This window comes from Argopecten irradians, chromosome 11 (assembly GCF_041381155.1).
Source record: "Argopecten irradians isolate NY chromosome 11, Ai_NY, whole genome shotgun sequence".
Taxonomy (NCBI): domain Eukaryota; kingdom Metazoa; phylum Mollusca; class Bivalvia; order Pectinida; family Pectinidae; genus Argopecten; species Argopecten irradians.
The window spans coordinates 14,351,735-14,369,517 of NC_091144.1; the positions used below are offsets into that span (position 1 = coordinate 14,351,735).

At 37.9% G+C, this 17,783-nt stretch overlaps 1 protein-coding gene across 1 annotated transcript in view; it reads right to left on the minus strand.

Annotated features, from left to right (window-relative positions):
- Positions 1-247: 247 nt before the first annotated feature.
- The window catches only part of LOC138334415 (non-structural maintenance of chromosomes element 4 homolog A-like), a 28,293-nt gene continuing 10,757 nt past the window's right edge, over positions 248-17,783 (minus strand). Inside the window, exons 3-10 of the mRNA XM_069283083.1 lie at positions 7,514-7,644; positions 7,222-7,349; positions 6,773-6,890; positions 6,532-6,625; positions 6,316-6,407; positions 5,374-5,422; positions 4,245-4,339; positions 248-4,048 (exon numbers count right to left, since the gene is read on the minus strand). Coding sequence (XP_069139184.1) covers positions 3,983-4,048; positions 4,245-4,339; positions 5,374-5,422; positions 6,316-6,407; positions 6,532-6,625; positions 6,773-6,890; positions 7,222-7,349; positions 7,514-7,644 — 773 coding nt within the window. The 3' untranslated portion in view covers positions 248-3,982. The remainder of the gene's footprint in view (positions 4,049-4,244; positions 4,340-5,373; positions 5,423-6,315; positions 6,408-6,531; positions 6,626-6,772; positions 6,891-7,221; positions 7,350-7,513; positions 7,645-17,783) is intronic.

A 17,783-nucleotide genomic window follows, 5' to 3' on the forward strand; every position in this document is an offset into this window, starting at 1 on the left:
CCATGATCGATGCAGGCTGATCATCTGAGTAACAGACGATACTTTTCAAACAAAATATACTGAAACTGTTTAATGATATAGTAAATAACATCGAAATAACATTTCCACACACTTACAATTTCACAACCTGAAATGCCTAAATAAAACTAGTAGGAAACATGCATCATCATAACTACATGTAAAGAATTAGATTTATCAAGGTTTCAAAATGAACACAGATAAAACAAATATCATTGATTTATCAAGGTTTCAAAATGAACACAGATAAAACAAATATCATTGGTTTACAAAATCATGGAAATCTACACTATTTAAAACTTATTAAAACTAAAATAAAAAGTACTGGAATAAAGAGAACTTTTCCATGTCAATACCAAAATCATTTTTGGAGAATACCTATAATTATTCCATTGAATGACAATGACGTCAAAACATAAACAACAAAACAAAGACAGAACTTGGTGCCCACATTACTGAGTGATCTTTATCAAATAACGGGAAGATTTTTCTGCGCCTTTCGAATTCACCTCTTTTGATCTTCATTCAAATCACTTAAAAACATTGAAACTTGTATAAGAAGTCTAGGAAATTTACAACATATAAAATTTCTCCATTTTTGTAAAACTCCAAGCTGACTGCCCGTCGTTGGGCGTGTTTTAGCAATAAATATTCAACTACCATAAAGGCCAACCTACAATGTAGCTATAAAATTCAGGATAATCTGAAAACTACCAGTAATAACCTTCAATTGACAAAGTTCAATATGACTGTCTGTTAACTGTTTCCCTTGGTAATTTCTTAAACAGAATTGTTTAGAGTGATGGACGAATGACAGACTGAAGGTAACCCGTAATAGATAAACATCTCTGTATAGTTTTGTTAAGAGTGCCTCTCTAATGTGTGGCTATGGCTTTACAATTTAAAATGTCTTAATATATACTATATAATGCTTGAAATGCTTTCAAGTATACAATGTATGAGCACCAGAATGGATCAGAGAGAACATTCAAAATTGTCTTTTTATTATTATAATAACATTGAAATCACCTCTGATAAACCACATTTAATAACAGTTTTCTTATTTTGTTCCCAATTACTATATTTCCTAATTAGAGAACTGTTAAATACCTCATTCACTTTGCCTTATCACCATGTACTTATGTCACACTTAGGAAAGGAAACGGTTATTACTAATACCATATGTGCCATGATAAGCTCCTCCCCCAATAGGCGCCTCTCCTCTTTTCTGGAATAGGAATTGAGGCTGTATAAACACCCCCCAAATCCCATGGATTTAACGATGTTTTACAACATGCCTCTAACATTAGCATAATTGTATCCCATATCACATAAACTTGCAAGTATTTTACATGTGAATCACAACATATGATAATACATATCAAAGATCAAAAGGCATGGGCATGTATACTGTAACAGATCAATGTGTCATGAGTAGAGAATGAGTTTATGGTAAGTCATTCTGTAGTACTTTTTTGTCCACAACTTACATTTTGATTCACTGATATGCACCCCCCCCCCCTTTTTTTAAAGCGCCCTGGGCGGTATTTACAGATAGAGGCAGTTTTACAGAGACACTACAGCTTGCCTTGTATAGTAAGAGAGATAACTCATGGAGAAATCAATGTATTACTTCATACATGGAAACACAAAGTGACAATTATTATATAAAACATCTGCGTTAAAAAATACAACATGCAAACACAAATTAAAAACAAGAAAGTTCAACAAACAGAACTCTGTAACAATATTATCATCATTGTATAACATTACCTTTAAAAAATTGCTGTTTTCTAATGTAACATAACAGCTAGAGGTTTGCAACAAGTGAAGGCAGGGCATATAAAAATACAATTTTATAAAAACTGTAGTTTAATACTGTTAGAGTTATATTGTAACAAAAATAATGAATCCCATTAAAAATGATCAAAATACACAATGGCAGGTAAATACAAACAAGCAAATTCGTGGAATTTCCATTCCCCGCTTTCAGGACATATTGTAGGTAAACATTATTGAGGTTATAGGTTTAACCTTGGTTGAAACATGAAAAAATAAACTGAAGTCTTATTCGGAAGTAAGATGTGTAAAATAATGTCCCCTGAAAGTCACTATTAAACTTGGATGAGCTCCTAAGACATTTAACTTTGATACTTACTTTTAAGAAAATCTGTTTACATTTGTTACAATGACGTTTTTAGTACATCAAAGGGAAATAACCCCACTACATAATGTCAGCCAAAATAGGCAATCGAATTTGGCCAAGCCTTTAAGGCATTTGACCTTGTTACCAAGTTTGAAGAAAATTGGTTAATATTTATTACAATTATTGTACGGAAGTGGCAGAAAATGACTTTTTTCTTATTAAATCAAAGGGCCATAACACTGCTTATTAAGATCTGCAAAAAGTGGCGATCGAACTTGGCTAAGGCATTTAACTTTGTTACCAAGTTTTAACAATATTAGTTTTAATATTTGTTAGTTATGACACAGAAACTGCAGAAAAATGACATTTGTAGTAAATTAAAGGGCCATAACTCTGATAAATAACATCGACTGAAAGTGTTGATCGGATCTGGCCATTCAACCTTGTTACCAAGTTTAAAGAAAATTGGTTCATATTTATTACAGTTATTGTACGGAAGTGGCAGAAACTAACTTTTTTATTTAAGCAAAGGGCCATAACTCCACTAAATAAGGTCCGTTGAAAATCGCGATCGAACTTGGCCGAGTCCTTATGACATTTACCTTGTTACTAAGTTTTAAGAAAATAGGTTTACATTTGTTACACTTATTGCGCGGAAATGGCTGAAACTCAGCTATATAAGGTCCATTGACAGTCGTGATCGAACATGGCCGAGCATGTAACTAAGTTTGAAGAAAATTGGTTTACATTTGTTACAGTTATTGCACGGAAACGAAGTGTGACAGACAGATGGACAGACGGACAAACCCAAATTAATATCCCCCGTTTCGGAGAAAGTGGGGATAATAAGAACACAAAAGGTAACACATTCTGTATTCAAATATCTAATCAATTGAATCAAATACTAATATCCTTTATCTCTGTTTGGATCTGTATTAAGGAAGACTGATATCTAATATCATAACAATTATATATATCTGTCCACTAAAACCTAAAAAAGTATCTGTATTTTATATCCTACAGAAACACTGACAAACACACAAACTGATCTCGGTACAATATCCCCTAACTTTGCTGCATAATGACAGCAAAATAAACAAAACATTACACTCATATTACATGTCAGGTGTCATTCACAATTTTAAAAAGACAGTTAATAGTGAAGAAATATGCACACGTAAACATAATTGTGTAAATATTTCTGCTGAAAGAAAAAGTGTATAATCATACCGTGACTTAAAAAGTATACCAATAGCAATACAATAAAACCAGTCAAAATGTGCATTGAAATAATACTTCACAAACATAGCCAATAACAGTATACATAACAGGACAGTCATAATTGGTCAGATTGAAGAAATATATTCTCTTGGCATGATGATTAATATCTGTTTTCAAATATCTTCGCACAGCAGCAAAGATATTATTACCCAAGCTTTGATATTGTAAAGATACATACTTTATAGAAATAAATACCTGTTTTAGCTCAATACATTTCCAGCTATTTGCATTTTTAATGTATCATGTTTTGCAAATAACAGTACCAATATTAAAGTTTTTCAAAATTGATTTAGAGCTAAAATAGTATTATCCTTGAATAAGTTTATGTACAGTATACTACCTGTTTTTTCTTGATATGTATATTTCAACTCGATTTTTCTAGTGATAATGACATCAGCTGACCTTGAGAGGAACTGTGACCTTGGAGTTGGTGTACTGCTATTGGTAGCTGTTATCCAGTTGAACTGATACATGTATGTCAAGAGTAACCTTTGTACATGTATCCAAGGATAGGGATCCCATTGGTCATATATCTCTCTATGTCGTAGGTCTGGAGGGGTGTAATATTGCTGCATTCTCCACACCAAACGTCTGTACCAGTTCCTTTTAATCAAATCAAATAAATAGATTTTTTTTTTTCTTTTTTCATCCAACCACCTGCCACTCACAAAAATATATCTCGCACATTGACACATTACACATTAGTCAAGATTGCCTTACATGTACAGTGTGACTCCCAAATATACTTTTTAATAGTTTTTAAAATAGATCTCAGTAATTTTGATAATATCAAAAATACCTTCCAATCTGCTGGTGTGATGGTGATGATGGTTTGATGGTGGGGTTTTTGTACTACATTTGATCTGTCTTCCTCTTCTTCCAATGGCAATGGTTCTGAATTACAAATAGTGACATGTAGGGTTAGGCTGTTATTTATTCACTTTAATGACATGTACATATTATTTATACATTTAAATACGGCTATACTTAGACCTACTTAACCCATCACTTTTATTCCCTGTCAAAACAATCTACATTTCCAAGACTTCTGAATTATATTTTAAAGTAGTCAAAAACCATAATCCATTCACTGACTTTCCACAGTGGACTGCAAATATGGCAGGTCCACTGTATATTTAAAGTAGTCAGAAAAATGCATTTTTATCAACACTATATTACAAGAGATCCCAGAGGGATCTTGGTGCCCACCAAAGAATGATCTATGTCTGACAATGGAAAGATGGATCTTTTCTCTGCTTTTCAAACTTTTTCAAACATACTACATATAAAATTTGAGACAGAACGCTTAAGTACTTTTTGAGAAATAGCAGTAACAAACTTCAACTATCAAAATCCAAGATGGCTCCTTGCATGGCGGCCACCTTGTTGACCGATTGGTCCCAAAATGCAATATGCCCAATTAGGGCCCTAGGGGAACCTACATATGAAATTTGAGAATGATCCTTTTTGTACTTTGTGAGAAACAGCAATAACAAACTTTAACTATCAAAATCCAAGATGGCTGCCTAGCGACCATCCTGTTGACCGATTAGTCCCAAAATGCATGCATATAATATATAATATATAACTAAGGCCCTAGGGGAACCTACATATGAAATTTGAGAAAGATTCCTTCAGTACTTTCTGAGAAATAGCGATAACAAACTTTAACTATCAAAATCCAAGATGGCTGCCTAGCGACCATCCTGTTGACCGATTAGTCCCAAAATGCATTATGCACAATTAGGGCCCTAGGGGAACCTACATGTGAAATTTGAGACAGATCCATTCAGTACTTTGTGAAAAATAGCAATAACAAGAATTGCTAATGGACGGACGGACGGACCACAGACAAAAAGCGATTTGAATAGCCCACCATAATCATCATATGGTGGGCTAAATATACCGGTAACAGAGGTCAAACTTACCAATCTGAGGTAGTCCGTCATCATCAAGAGACAACTTTGCCAATCCTCGCTACAAAATCAAACTTACATCTATAGGATTTGGATGCTGACGAATGGAATTTATTCTCTATCAAAAGCAGGAGCAGACAAATCAGCATTTTTCTTCATTTTACAAGTTTGAACTTCTTATTTTTCTTTATGATAAAAAATATGAAAAATAATTAATTGTGTCTGAAAAAATTGCATGGCACTATGACTTATATGGAATGAAGTACCGATTGCACATGTACCTAAAGCATAATAGATAATTCAATATCTATGTACTTTTGTGTTAATTAGACACCTATACATACGATTAATCATCAGTTATTGTTCAAATGATGAGTATAGTTCATGCTCTGTCAGCGATGGAGCATCTTTAAATAACGCTTTATATTTATGCCAAATGACATGACAGTGACCTTTAACACATGGATTTCTGTTCCTATATTAAATTAGTTCCATAAAATGATGTGTTCCTTCCCCTCCTTAAAAGACATCAGTTTGTAAGGAGGGTTACATCATTATTTGCCAGAACAACAATTGCATTTTTTGAGAAAATACCATATTTTAAGTTATGCATATGTTCTTGTACAGTTATAGCTAGACCAGGCCAAAAATGTCTGTTTAGGGTTAAATTGGCAAAAAAATTGGGTCGGTAGGTTATGGATTTCTTTTTTTAAATTGTCTTTCACTCTACAGCAATGGCTGGAAATGGAGTCTGAGATAAAAATACTGACTTTTAATTTTTTTGTAGAAAAGTGAGAAAAAGAATTAGGGTTGGAGTAAAAAATTAGGATCGGTCAGGTAACCCTAAACAGACATTTTTTTTTTTTTTTTTTGGCCACATAACTTGTTTTCACAAAATATCCATATAGACTGCATGATCCTTGTCAGAGTAAGTGTTTATGTATATAGACTTACCGAGACGATAAATGATGTGTGAAATATGTTTTCCACAGTACGACCAAAAGAGTCTGGGTCCAGCACAAAGCTAAAGTAACATAATGGTATATCTGAAACATAACACAAAATACAAATGTATCTCAAATTTCTGAGCATTGATAATTACACACAAATATCAGCAATCCTACCAAACAACAGGAAACATTTAGAAAATATTAATGAACTTATACTTACTGTCAAGGTCCTTATAATACTTTTGGAGAAGCCTGAACACTCTTGCTATGTGTTGTGAAGTTCCATTACTGTCATCTTCATCAAATGACTCCAGCTACAACATCAGTTATAAAGACAATTATACATGTATGAAGTAATGATATTTGTGTATATCAAACCCTACAAATGTTGTTTCAGAACATAAGAGTATGAAACAACATTAATTTGAGAAGCCAGAACAGCTCAGTTTTACATGGCTTACCTTCCTTGGTATTGTGTCCTTTACATTTTCATCATCTATATCCTTCACAAACTTTCTCCTGGATTTATTTGCCTTTCCAATTGGAAGTGGCAAAAGTTCTCTTTTGAAGGTCCCACTCCTGAATAACAATGCAATATATAATAAAGAAATGATCAAGTTGTAATCTTAATTGCATTCCTCTTGTTGATTAGTCCTGAAGACATGGTGTACATTTAAAAATTTCCTACTTTCTTCCAAAGGATGGAAACAGAAAATATATTGAGTTTTCAGAGGAGAACGAATTAAAAAAAAAAAATGTCTAGTACCACTATACTGACACTGTATATATTCATAAATAAGATTAAGATACTACTGTATCGTAATTCCCCTTATATACACATATAAAACAAAAGAGAGAACAAAGAAAAACCAAATTATGCAATATCAAATTAAATCTACTTAAAACATACATGATATGAAGGGCTGGTGATTTGCTGAAGAATTTATGTGTGGCCTTGCCTAGGGCACACCATCCTTGAGCAGATATTTTCACAGGTCCAGATGTTTCTCCATTCTGGCGCCCACCAACAAACGTAATCTGCTCAGAAACAAAAGATTTACTTTTTATTTTGTTTTTGTATAAACATAGTATGCATTAGTCAAGATTGTGTTTCATTAAAATGTTGATATCTTCATAATTAAATTTTTTCAGAGTTAATTTAAGTTCAATTCAATTGTATCACCTTTCGAGGGTACCCTTACCAATTTTTCAGCAAACTCTTCTGGCACAAATTTGACAAAATCTGTCCGAACATTCTGGGCTTGTTCACGGCTATAACTACAAATTATTCGAACAGCCATTGAATCAAGCACTTTTTCTGCTGACTTCTTTACTGTATGAAAAAATACAAACAGGCAAATAATTAAAAGATACAAACCAAAAGTAAATTCATCAACAAGCACAGGTTATTCAAACAGAACTGATCAATTTAATTCATTTTTTGACTTATCAGTAGAAGGAAGAAGTGCAATCTTAGTGTCAATGCATTGCTATTGTCAATTAGTAAGCCTAATTTCATGTTTACATTTTTTTACAAAAAACAAGCAAATTCTTGGAATTTCCATTCCCTGCTTTCAGAACATATTGTAGGTAAACATTATTGAGGTTAGGTTTAGAAACATGAAAAAATAAACTGAAGTCTTATTCGGAAGTAAGGATGTTTTTAATTAGTTTATTTTTATGATAAAACATGTTATTTAATTTAATTTGATTTAATTGAAGTTAATAGGACGTCAGGCTAGAAGCCGTTCTATGGTCCAAATCATAAAAGCATCAAAATAAACATTACAATTATGTCAATGCTACAAGGTATTTGTTTAGCTCATATATATACAATATGAACAATAATTATCATGAAAATGTTGTCCTTTAAGTGGATTATCTAAGAGGAATGTTCGAAGTCTTTTTTGGTTTGGTTTCATCAAGCGTTCACCAGACTATTTTCTGGTAAATTGTTTACACAAATTGTGCCACTACTCTGAAGGTAAACGAATTTCTCCTGCAGTTCAGTACAGCAACGTTGATTATACAACTTAAATTTATGCCCGCTCAAGTTCATTTAGTTTTTATCAAACACAAGCAGCTCGGAAATGACTTTTTCATCAAACTTTTTCTTTACTATTTTGAAAACGTTTATCAGATCACCTCGAAACCACCGATGTTTAATTGTTGGTAATTTCAGTTTAGCTAAGCGCTCTTCGTATGTGAGATCCTTAAGTCCGGGTAGAAGTTTTGTAGCTCTTCTTTGTACGTTCTCCAGCGTCTGGATATCCATAAGTTTGTATGGGCTCCATGCACTGGCCGCATACTCGAGATGCGGTCTCACGAGCGCCTTGAATAATTGCTTGAACATCGGTTCATCCAAAAAAGTGAATGCTCTTCTTATGATTCCGAGTAGTTCGGGAAGTCCAAATTAGTGTCCACAGTGACTCCTAAATCTTTCTCGTTTGTGATTTTCTCCAGAACCACGTCCCCAGTTTGGTTTGCGAGTCGATATGTTCTATTGTTAGGTGATCCCTTGACCTGAAGTACCTTACATTTGTTCGGATGAAACTTTAGTAGCCAATCATCTGACCATTTTTGGAGATTATTTAAATCTTTTTGCAAGATTTCCTGATCCTCGTCCGTGTTCATCTTCGTCAGCGAATAGAGGACACGATGATGTGACATTCTCCGGCATGTCATTAATATAAACAAGGACATAGTCATTCAGATCCCCCGCCAATGGAGATATCAAAGCTGAAGTAAGTTTGATTGTGGAGACTTATGTGTATGAAAAAACCAGGAAAAAGGAAGTTGAGCTAAAGAAAGATGGTGTATAATTCAAGTATAGAGCGGGACTGCAATTGTTGAATCAGGTATACAGCCTTGACATTTATATTAGACTATATACACAAAGATGGGGTGGAGTTTTGCAAAGTAACATTTACCATTTACCATGATATTTTCAGCAATGTTTCCATGGTACAGAAAAAGTGCAAAAAATGAAAACCTAAAAATAGCAAAAGGTACAACTAGACCATAAAAAGAATGTGTCTATGAAGTTTCGTGGAAATATCTCTGCTGGTGTTTAGAGTTATGCTCCGGAAATGAACCTGCTACAAAAATATGATATTTTCAGCAATGTTTCTATGGTTACAGAAAAAAGCACGAAAAGTGAAAACCTAAACATAGCAAAAGGTACTACTAGACCATAAGAACAATGTATCTATGAAGTTTCATGGAAATATTTCTGCTGGTTTTAGAGTTGTGCTCCGGAAACGATTCTTACGCAAAAATCTGTCATTTTTCATCAATGTTTCCATGGTTACAGAAAAAAGTACAAAAAGTGAAACCTTAAAATAGCAAAAGGCACTACTAGACCATAAGACTAATGTGCCTATGGAGTTCCGTGCATATATCTCAACTGGTTTTCCAGTTATGCTGCGGAAACGAACCTGGTACAACAAGAGGCCCAGAGGGCCTGTATCGCTCACCTGGTTTGTAATGCCAAGTAATGTTCTGAATACAGGTTCATTGTTTCTTTTCTTAAGGAATTTTAATATTAACCTCTAAATCCCCTATTGGGCCCCACCCCTCCTGCGCCCAGGGGTCAGAGCCAAAATTAATACAAGTTTTTTCTGTTCCCCTTCTCCCAAGGGTGTGTTTATGGCCAAAATTTGGTCACAATCCAAGCAAAACTCCAGGACAAGTAGCGATTTATAGGATTTACCTCTATTTCCCCTACTGGGCCCCACCCGTCCTGCCCCCGGGGGGCCAGAGCCAAAATTTATACAAGATCTGTTCCCCTTCCAAAAAGGATGTTTGTGGCCAAATTTGGTTACATTCCATAAAGAACTCTATGACTAGTAGCGATTTAAAGGATTTACCTCAATTTCCCCTATTGGGCCCCGCCCTCCTTCCCCGGGGGATCAAAGCCAAAATTTATACAAGTTCTGTTCCCCTTCCCCTACGGATGTTTGTGGCCAAATTTGGTTACATTCCATTCAGAACTCTATGACTAGTAGCGATTTAAAGGATTTACCTCTATTTCCCCTATTGGGCCCCGCCCCCCCTCCTGCCCCCAGGGGATCAGAGCCAAAATTTATACAAGTTCTGTTCCCCTTCCCCCAAGGATGTTTGTGGCCAAATTTAGTTACAATCTATGGAGAACTCTATGACTAGTAGCAATTTAAAGGATTTACCTCTATTTCCCCTATTGGGCCCTGCCCCACCTGCCCCCAGGGGATCAGAGCCAAAATTTATACAAGTTCTGTTCCCCTTCCCCCAAGGATGTTTGTGGCCAAATTTAGTTACAATCTATGGAGAACTCTATGACTAGTAGCGATTTAAAGGATTTACCTCTATTTCCCCTATTGGGCCCTGCCCCATCTGCCCCCGGGGGATCAGAGCCAAAATTTATACAAGTTCTGTTCCCCTTCCCCCAAGGATGTTTGTGGCCAAATTTGGTTACATACCATTCAGAACTCTATGACTAGTAGCGATTTAAAGGATTTACCTCTATTTCCCCTATTGGGCCCCACCCCTCCTGCCCCCGGGGGGTCAGAGCCAAAATTTATACAAGTGCTGTTCCCCCTCCTCCAAGGATGTTTGTGGCCAAATTTGGTCACAATCCATGGAGAACTCTATGACTAGTAGCGATTTAAAGGATTTACCTCTATTTCCCCTATTGGGCCCCGCCCCTCCTGCCCCCAGGGGATCAGAGCCAAAATTTATACAAGTTCTGTTCCCCTTCCAAAAAGGATGTTTGTGGCCAAATTTAGTTACAATCTATGGAGAACTCTATGACTAGTAGCAATTTAAAGGATTTACCTCTATTTCCCCTATTGGGCCCTGCCCCACCTGCCCCCGGGGGATCAGAGCCAAAATTTATACAAGTTCTGTTCCCCTTCCCCCAAGGATGTTTGTGGCCAAATTTGGTCACAATCCATGGAGAACTCTATGACTAGTAGCGATTTAAAGGATTTACCTCTATTTCCCCTATTGGGCCCCACCCCTCCTGCCCCCGGGGGGTCAGAGCCAAAATTTATACAAGTGCTGTTCCCCCTCCTCCAAGGATGTTTGTGGCCAAATTTGGTCACAATCCATGGAGAACTCTATGACTAGTAGCGATTTAAAGGATTTACCTCTACTTCCCCTATTGGGCCCCGCCCCTCCTGCCCCCGGAGGACCAGAGCCAAAACTTATACAAATTCTGTTCCCCTTCCAAAAAGGATGTTTGTGGCCAAATTTGGTTATATTTCATAAAGAACTCTATGACTAGTACAGATTTAAAGGATTTACCTCTATTTCCCCTATTGGGCCCCGCCCCTCCTGCCCCCGGGGGGTCAGAGCCAAAATTTATACAAGTTCTGTTCCCCCTCCCAAAAGGATGTTTGTAGCCAAATTTGGTTACAATCCATGCAGAACTCTATGACTAGTAGCGATTTAAAGGATTTACCTCTATTTCCCCTATTGGGCCCCGCCCCTCCTGCCCCCGGGGGGTCAGAGCCAAAATTTATACAAGTTCTGTTCCCCCTCCCCCAAGGATGTTTGTGGCCAAATTTGGTTACAATCCATGCAGAACTCTATGACTAGTAGCGATTTAAAGGAAATGTTGACGGACATACGGATGCCGACGGACGCCGACGGACGGACGCCGCGCCATGACATAAGCTCACCGGCCCTGCGGGCCAGGTGAGCTAAAAATATGATATTTTCAGCAATGTTTCCATGGTTACGGAAAAAGTGCAAAAAATGAAAACCGAAAAATAGCAAAAGGCACTACTAGATCATAAGAACAATGTGTCTATGAAGTTTCATGGAAATATCTCTGCTGGTTTTAGAGTTGTGCTCCGGAAACGATTCTTGCACAAAAATCTGCCATTTTCAGCAATGTTTCCATGGTTACAGAAAAAAAAAGTACAAAAAGTGAAAACCTTAAAATAGCAAAAGGCACTACTAGACCATAAAACCAATGTGTCTATGAAGTTTCGTGGAAATATCTCTTCTGGTTTTAGAGTTATGCTCCGGAAACGAACCTGGTACAAAATATGATATTTTCCGCAATGTTTCCATGGTTACGGAAAAATGCAGACAATGAAAACCTAAAAAATAGCAAAAGGAACTACTAGATCATAAGACCAATGTGTGTATGAAGTTTCGTGGAAATATTTCTACTGGTTTTAGAGTTATGCTCCGGAAACCATTCGTACGGACAGACGGACAGACGGACGGACGGAACCCATTTGTATATCCCCTCCGCCAACTTCGTTGAATAGTGTAATATGATAAAAAATAATTGGGGAAACTTTTTTTCTGTATGATTGCTTATCGGTATCACACATGTACAACTATGTATAATCAAAGTGTTAAGTTGACTAGACTTTTAAAAGATACCTGCTGGAGGAGGGCTTTTAAAATTCATTATATGGTGACAAAAACAAGAGGCCCAGAGGGCCTGTATCGCTCCACCTGGTTTGTAATGCCAAATAATTTTCTGAATACAGGTTCATTGTTTCTTTTCTGAAGGAAATTTTAATATTAACATCTAAATCCCCTATTCGGCCCCACCCCTCCTGCCCCCTTGGGGTCAGAGCCAAAATTTATCCAAGTTCTGTTCCCCTTCCACAAAGGATGTTTCTGGCCAAATTTGGTTACATTCCATGCAGAACTCTCTATGACAAGTAGCGATTTATAGAATTTACCTCTATTTCCCCTATTGGGCCCCACCTCTCCTACTCCCGGGGGATCAGAGCCAAAATTTATACAAGTTCTGTTCCCCTTCCCCCAAGGATGTTTGTGGCCAAAATTGGTTACAATCCATGCAGAACTCTATGAGAAGAAGTGATTTAAAGGATTTACCTCTATTTCCCCTATTGGGTCCCGCCCCTCCTACCCCCGGGGATCAGAGCCAAAATTTATACAATACCCCCAGGGGATCAGAGCCAAAATTTATACAAGTTCTGTTCCTCTTCCCCCAAGGATGTTTGTGGCCAAATTTGGTTACATTCCATGCAGAACTCTAGGACAAGTAGCGATTGATAGAATTTACCTCTATTTCCCTATTGGGCCCTGCCCCTCCTGCCCCCTGGGGGTCAGAGCCAAAATTTATACAAGTTCTGTTCTCCTACCCCCAAGGATGTTTGTGGCCAAATTTAGTTACAATCCATACAAAACTCTTGGACAATTAAGTAGCAATTTATAGAATTTACCTATAATTCCCCTATTGGGCCCCGCCCCTCCTGCCCCGGGACCAGAGCCAAAATTTATACAAACTCAGTTCTTATTCTCCCAAGGATATTTCTGGCCAAATTTGGTTACATTCTATGCAGAACTCTATGACTAGTAGCGAATTAAAGGATTTACCTCTATTTCCCCTATTGGGCCCCACCCCTCCAGCCCCCGGGGGGGACAGAGCCAAAATTTGTACAAGTTCTGTTCCCCTTCCCCCAAGGATGTTTCTGGCCAAATTTGGTTACAATCCATGCAGAACTCTACGACTAGTAGCAATTAATAGGATTTACCTCTATTTCCCCTATTGGGCCCCGCCCCTCCTGCCCCCGGGGGGTCAGAGCCAAAATTTATACAAGTTCTGTTCCCTTTCCGCCACGGATGTTTGTGCCAAATTTGGTTACAATCCATGTAGAACTCTAGGACAAGTAGCGATTGATAGAATTTACCTCTATTTCCCCTATTGGGCCCTGCCCCTCCTGCCCCCTGGGGGTCAGAGCCAAAATTTATACAAGTTCTGTTCTCCTACCCCCAAGGATGTTTGTGGCCAAATTTAGTTACAATTCATACAAAACTCTTGGACAATTAAGTAGCAATTTTATCGAATTTACCTTTAATTCCCCTATTGGGCCCCGCCCCTCCTGCCCCGGGACCAGAGCCAAAATTTATACAAACTCAGTTCTTATTCTCCCAAGGATATTTCTGGCCAAATTTGGTTACATTCCAAGCAGAACTCTATGACAAGTAGCGAATTAAAGGATTTACCTCTATTTCCCCTATTGGGCCCCACCCCTCCAGCCCCCGGGGGGCCAGAGCCAAAATTTATACAAGTTCTGTTCCTCTTCCCCAAGGATGTTTCTGGCCAAATTTGGTTACAATCCATGCAGAACTCTACGACTAGTAGCAATTTATAGGATTTACCTCTATTTCCCCTATTGGGCCCCGCCCCTCCTGCCCCCGGGGGGTCAGAGCCAAAATTTATACAAGTTCTGTTTCCCCTTCCCCCAAGGATGTTTCTGGCCAAATTTGGTTACAATCCATGCAGAACTCTACGACTAGTAGCAATTTATAGGATTTACCTCTATTTCCCCTATTAGGCCCCGCCCCTCCAGCCCCCGGGGGGGTCAGAGCCAAAATTTATACAAGTTCTGTTCCCCTTCCCCCAAGGATGTTTGTGGCCAAATTTTGTTACATTCCATTCAGAACTCTATGACTAGTAGCGATTTAAAGGAAATGTTGACGGACAGACGGACGGACGGACGGACGGACGGACGACGGACGACGGACGCCGCGCCATGACATAAGCTCACCGGCCCTTCGGGCCAGGTGAGCTAAAAATCAAAAGATGTTTGGCTGTCCTGGTTATAAGAGGTAAACTGAATTCGCTTCAATACGTTGAAATTAATTACCTATCTTTTATCTCATTTTCTTCAACACAATATAAATTTGACAATTAAGATAACAATGCACAAGTTGTATTGGCTGGGTCTCGGCACAACGGAATGTGTACTACGGGTCAACAAATTGACATTAGCAGCTACAGTCGAGCCTTTCTCAGGACCTTTGATAACAAAATACATTAATCAACTCTCAACCATTGCTTTTTCCCTTTAACAGTAAAGGGTATATGTAACACATTTACACACACATATAGGCCTATAAACAGCATCTAGATGAAACTAGGGCACCTGACTAGTGACACTGTCTAGGGAATATAGATTATCCAACACAGATAATTATGATGTCATGACACTTTGAGTAACATATTTAAGAGTAAAAAAAAATAATGAATGTTTCTTAATTGCCTTAATCTTTTCTTAAACTATATTTCTTTTGTATGAAGTGGTGCCGTCGGCCATATAATTTTCCCATAATGCATTGTGTGTTTCTCATTTAAATATTACTATAGACAAAGAAGGAATGAAATATTATTTAATTCCACAACAAGAGGCCCAAAGGGCCTTAACGGTCATCTGACTACCTTGGCAATAGTAAAATTAATTATATATGGTGTCACTTTGTCAGGACCATGTCAGGATCATTTTCAATTTCTTTCAACAAATTTTATTTCAAACAAGAGGCCCAAGGGCCTGAACATATAGGAAATTAATTAGATATAGTGTCATGGTAGCCATCTTCGATTTGTGATCAACCAGAGATGTAACAATACTTTGTCGGGACCATGTCAGGATCATTTAATGCAAGTTTCAGTCAAATCACACCAGTAGAACTTGAGAAGAAGTTCAAAATGTGTTTTCAAGATGGCGGCCATCTTGGATTTCGGATCGACCCGAAAAATAACAACACTTTGTTGGGACCATGTCAGGATCATTTCATGCAAGCTTCAGCCAAATCGCACCGGTAGAACTTGAGAAGAAGTTCAAAATGTGTTTTCAAGATGGAGGCTGTGGCGGCCATCTTGGATTTCGGATCAACCTGAAAAATAACAACACTTTGTCAGGACCATGTCAGGATCATTTCATGCAAGTTTCAGTCAAATCGCACCAGTAAAACTTGAGAAGAAGTTCAAAATGTGTTTTCAAGATGGCGGCTGTGGCAGCCATCTTGGATTTGGGATTGACCCTGAAAAATAACAACACTTTGTTTGGACCATATCAGGATCATTTCATGCAAGTTTCAGCCAAATCGCACCGGTAGAACTTGAGAAGAAGTTCAAAATGTGTTTTCAAGATGGCGGCCGTGGCAGCCATCTTGGATTTCGGATCGACCTGAAAAATAACAACACTTTTTTTGGACCATGTCAGGATCATTTCATGCAAGTTTCAGTCAAATCACACCAGTAGAACTTGAGAAGAAGTTCAAAATGTGTTTTCAAGATGGCGGCCATCTTGGATTTCGGATCGACCCGAAAAATAACAACACTTTGTTGGGACCAATGTCAGGATCATTTCATGCAAGTTTCAGCCAAATCGCACCGGTAGAACTTGAGAAGAAGTTCAAAATGTGTTTTCAAGAGGCGGCTGAGGCAGCCATATTGGATTTCCGATCGACCCGAAAAATAACAACACTTTGTCAGGACCATGTCAGGATCATTTCATGCAAGTTTCAGTCAAATTGCACCGGTAGAAACTTGAGAAGAAGTTCAAAATGTGTTTTCAAGATGGCGGCTGTGGCAACCATCTTGGATTTCGGATCGACCCGAAAAATAACAACACTTTGTTTGGACCATGTCAGGATCATTTCATGCAAGTTTCAGTTAAATCGCACCAGTAGAACTTGAGAAGAAGTTCAAAATGTGTTTTCAAGATGGCGGCCATCTTGGATTTCGGATCGACCCAAAAATAACAACACTTTGTCAGGACCATGTCAGGATCATTTCATGCAAGTTTCAGCCAAATCGCACCGGTAGAACTTGAGAAGAAGTTCAAAATGTGTTTTCAAGATGGCGGCTGTGGCGGCCATCTTGGATTTTGGATCGACCCGAAAAATAACAACACTTTGTCAGGACCATGTCAGGATCATTTCATGCAAGTTTCAGTCAAATCGCACCGGTAGAACTTGAGAAGAAGTTCAAAATGTGTTTTCAAGATGGAGGCTGTGGCGGCCATCTTGGATTTCGGATCGACCTGAAAAATAACAACACTTTGTCAGGACCATGTCAGGATCATTTCATGCAAGTTTCAGTCAAATCGCACCAGTAAAACTTGAGAAGAAGTTCAAAATGTGTTTTCAAGATGGCGGCTGTGGCGGCCATCTTGGATTTGGGATTGACCCGAAAAAATAACAACACTTTGTCAGAACCATGTCAGGATCATTTCATGCAAGTTTCAGCCAAATTGCACCAGTAGAACTTGAGAAGAAGTTCAAAATGTGAAAAGTTAACGCACGGCGGACGGCGCACGGCGGACGACGACGGACGAAACATGATGACTATAGGTCATCCTGTCCCTTCGGGTCAGATGACCTAAAAATACAGTTTATGTCTGTTTGTCGCCAAGTTTTATCAGTTCCGTCCTTATCTATAACTACATGTCTCTGCCAAATTTCATTGCTGTTAATGGTGTATAACTTGAGATATCCTGTTCACAACGTGATTTTCAAAACTAGGGGGTATGCTATAAGCTACGCTCCATCGTGCTAACAAATAATATAGGACCTAAAACACTGCCTTGGGGAATTCCGCTTAGAACAGTCTGTAATTTTGATGTGGTTCCGTTCACAACCACTTTTTGATGTCTATCGTTTAGGAAATTTTCTATCCATTTAACAGTTCTCATGCCGATTCCATATTTGTACAAT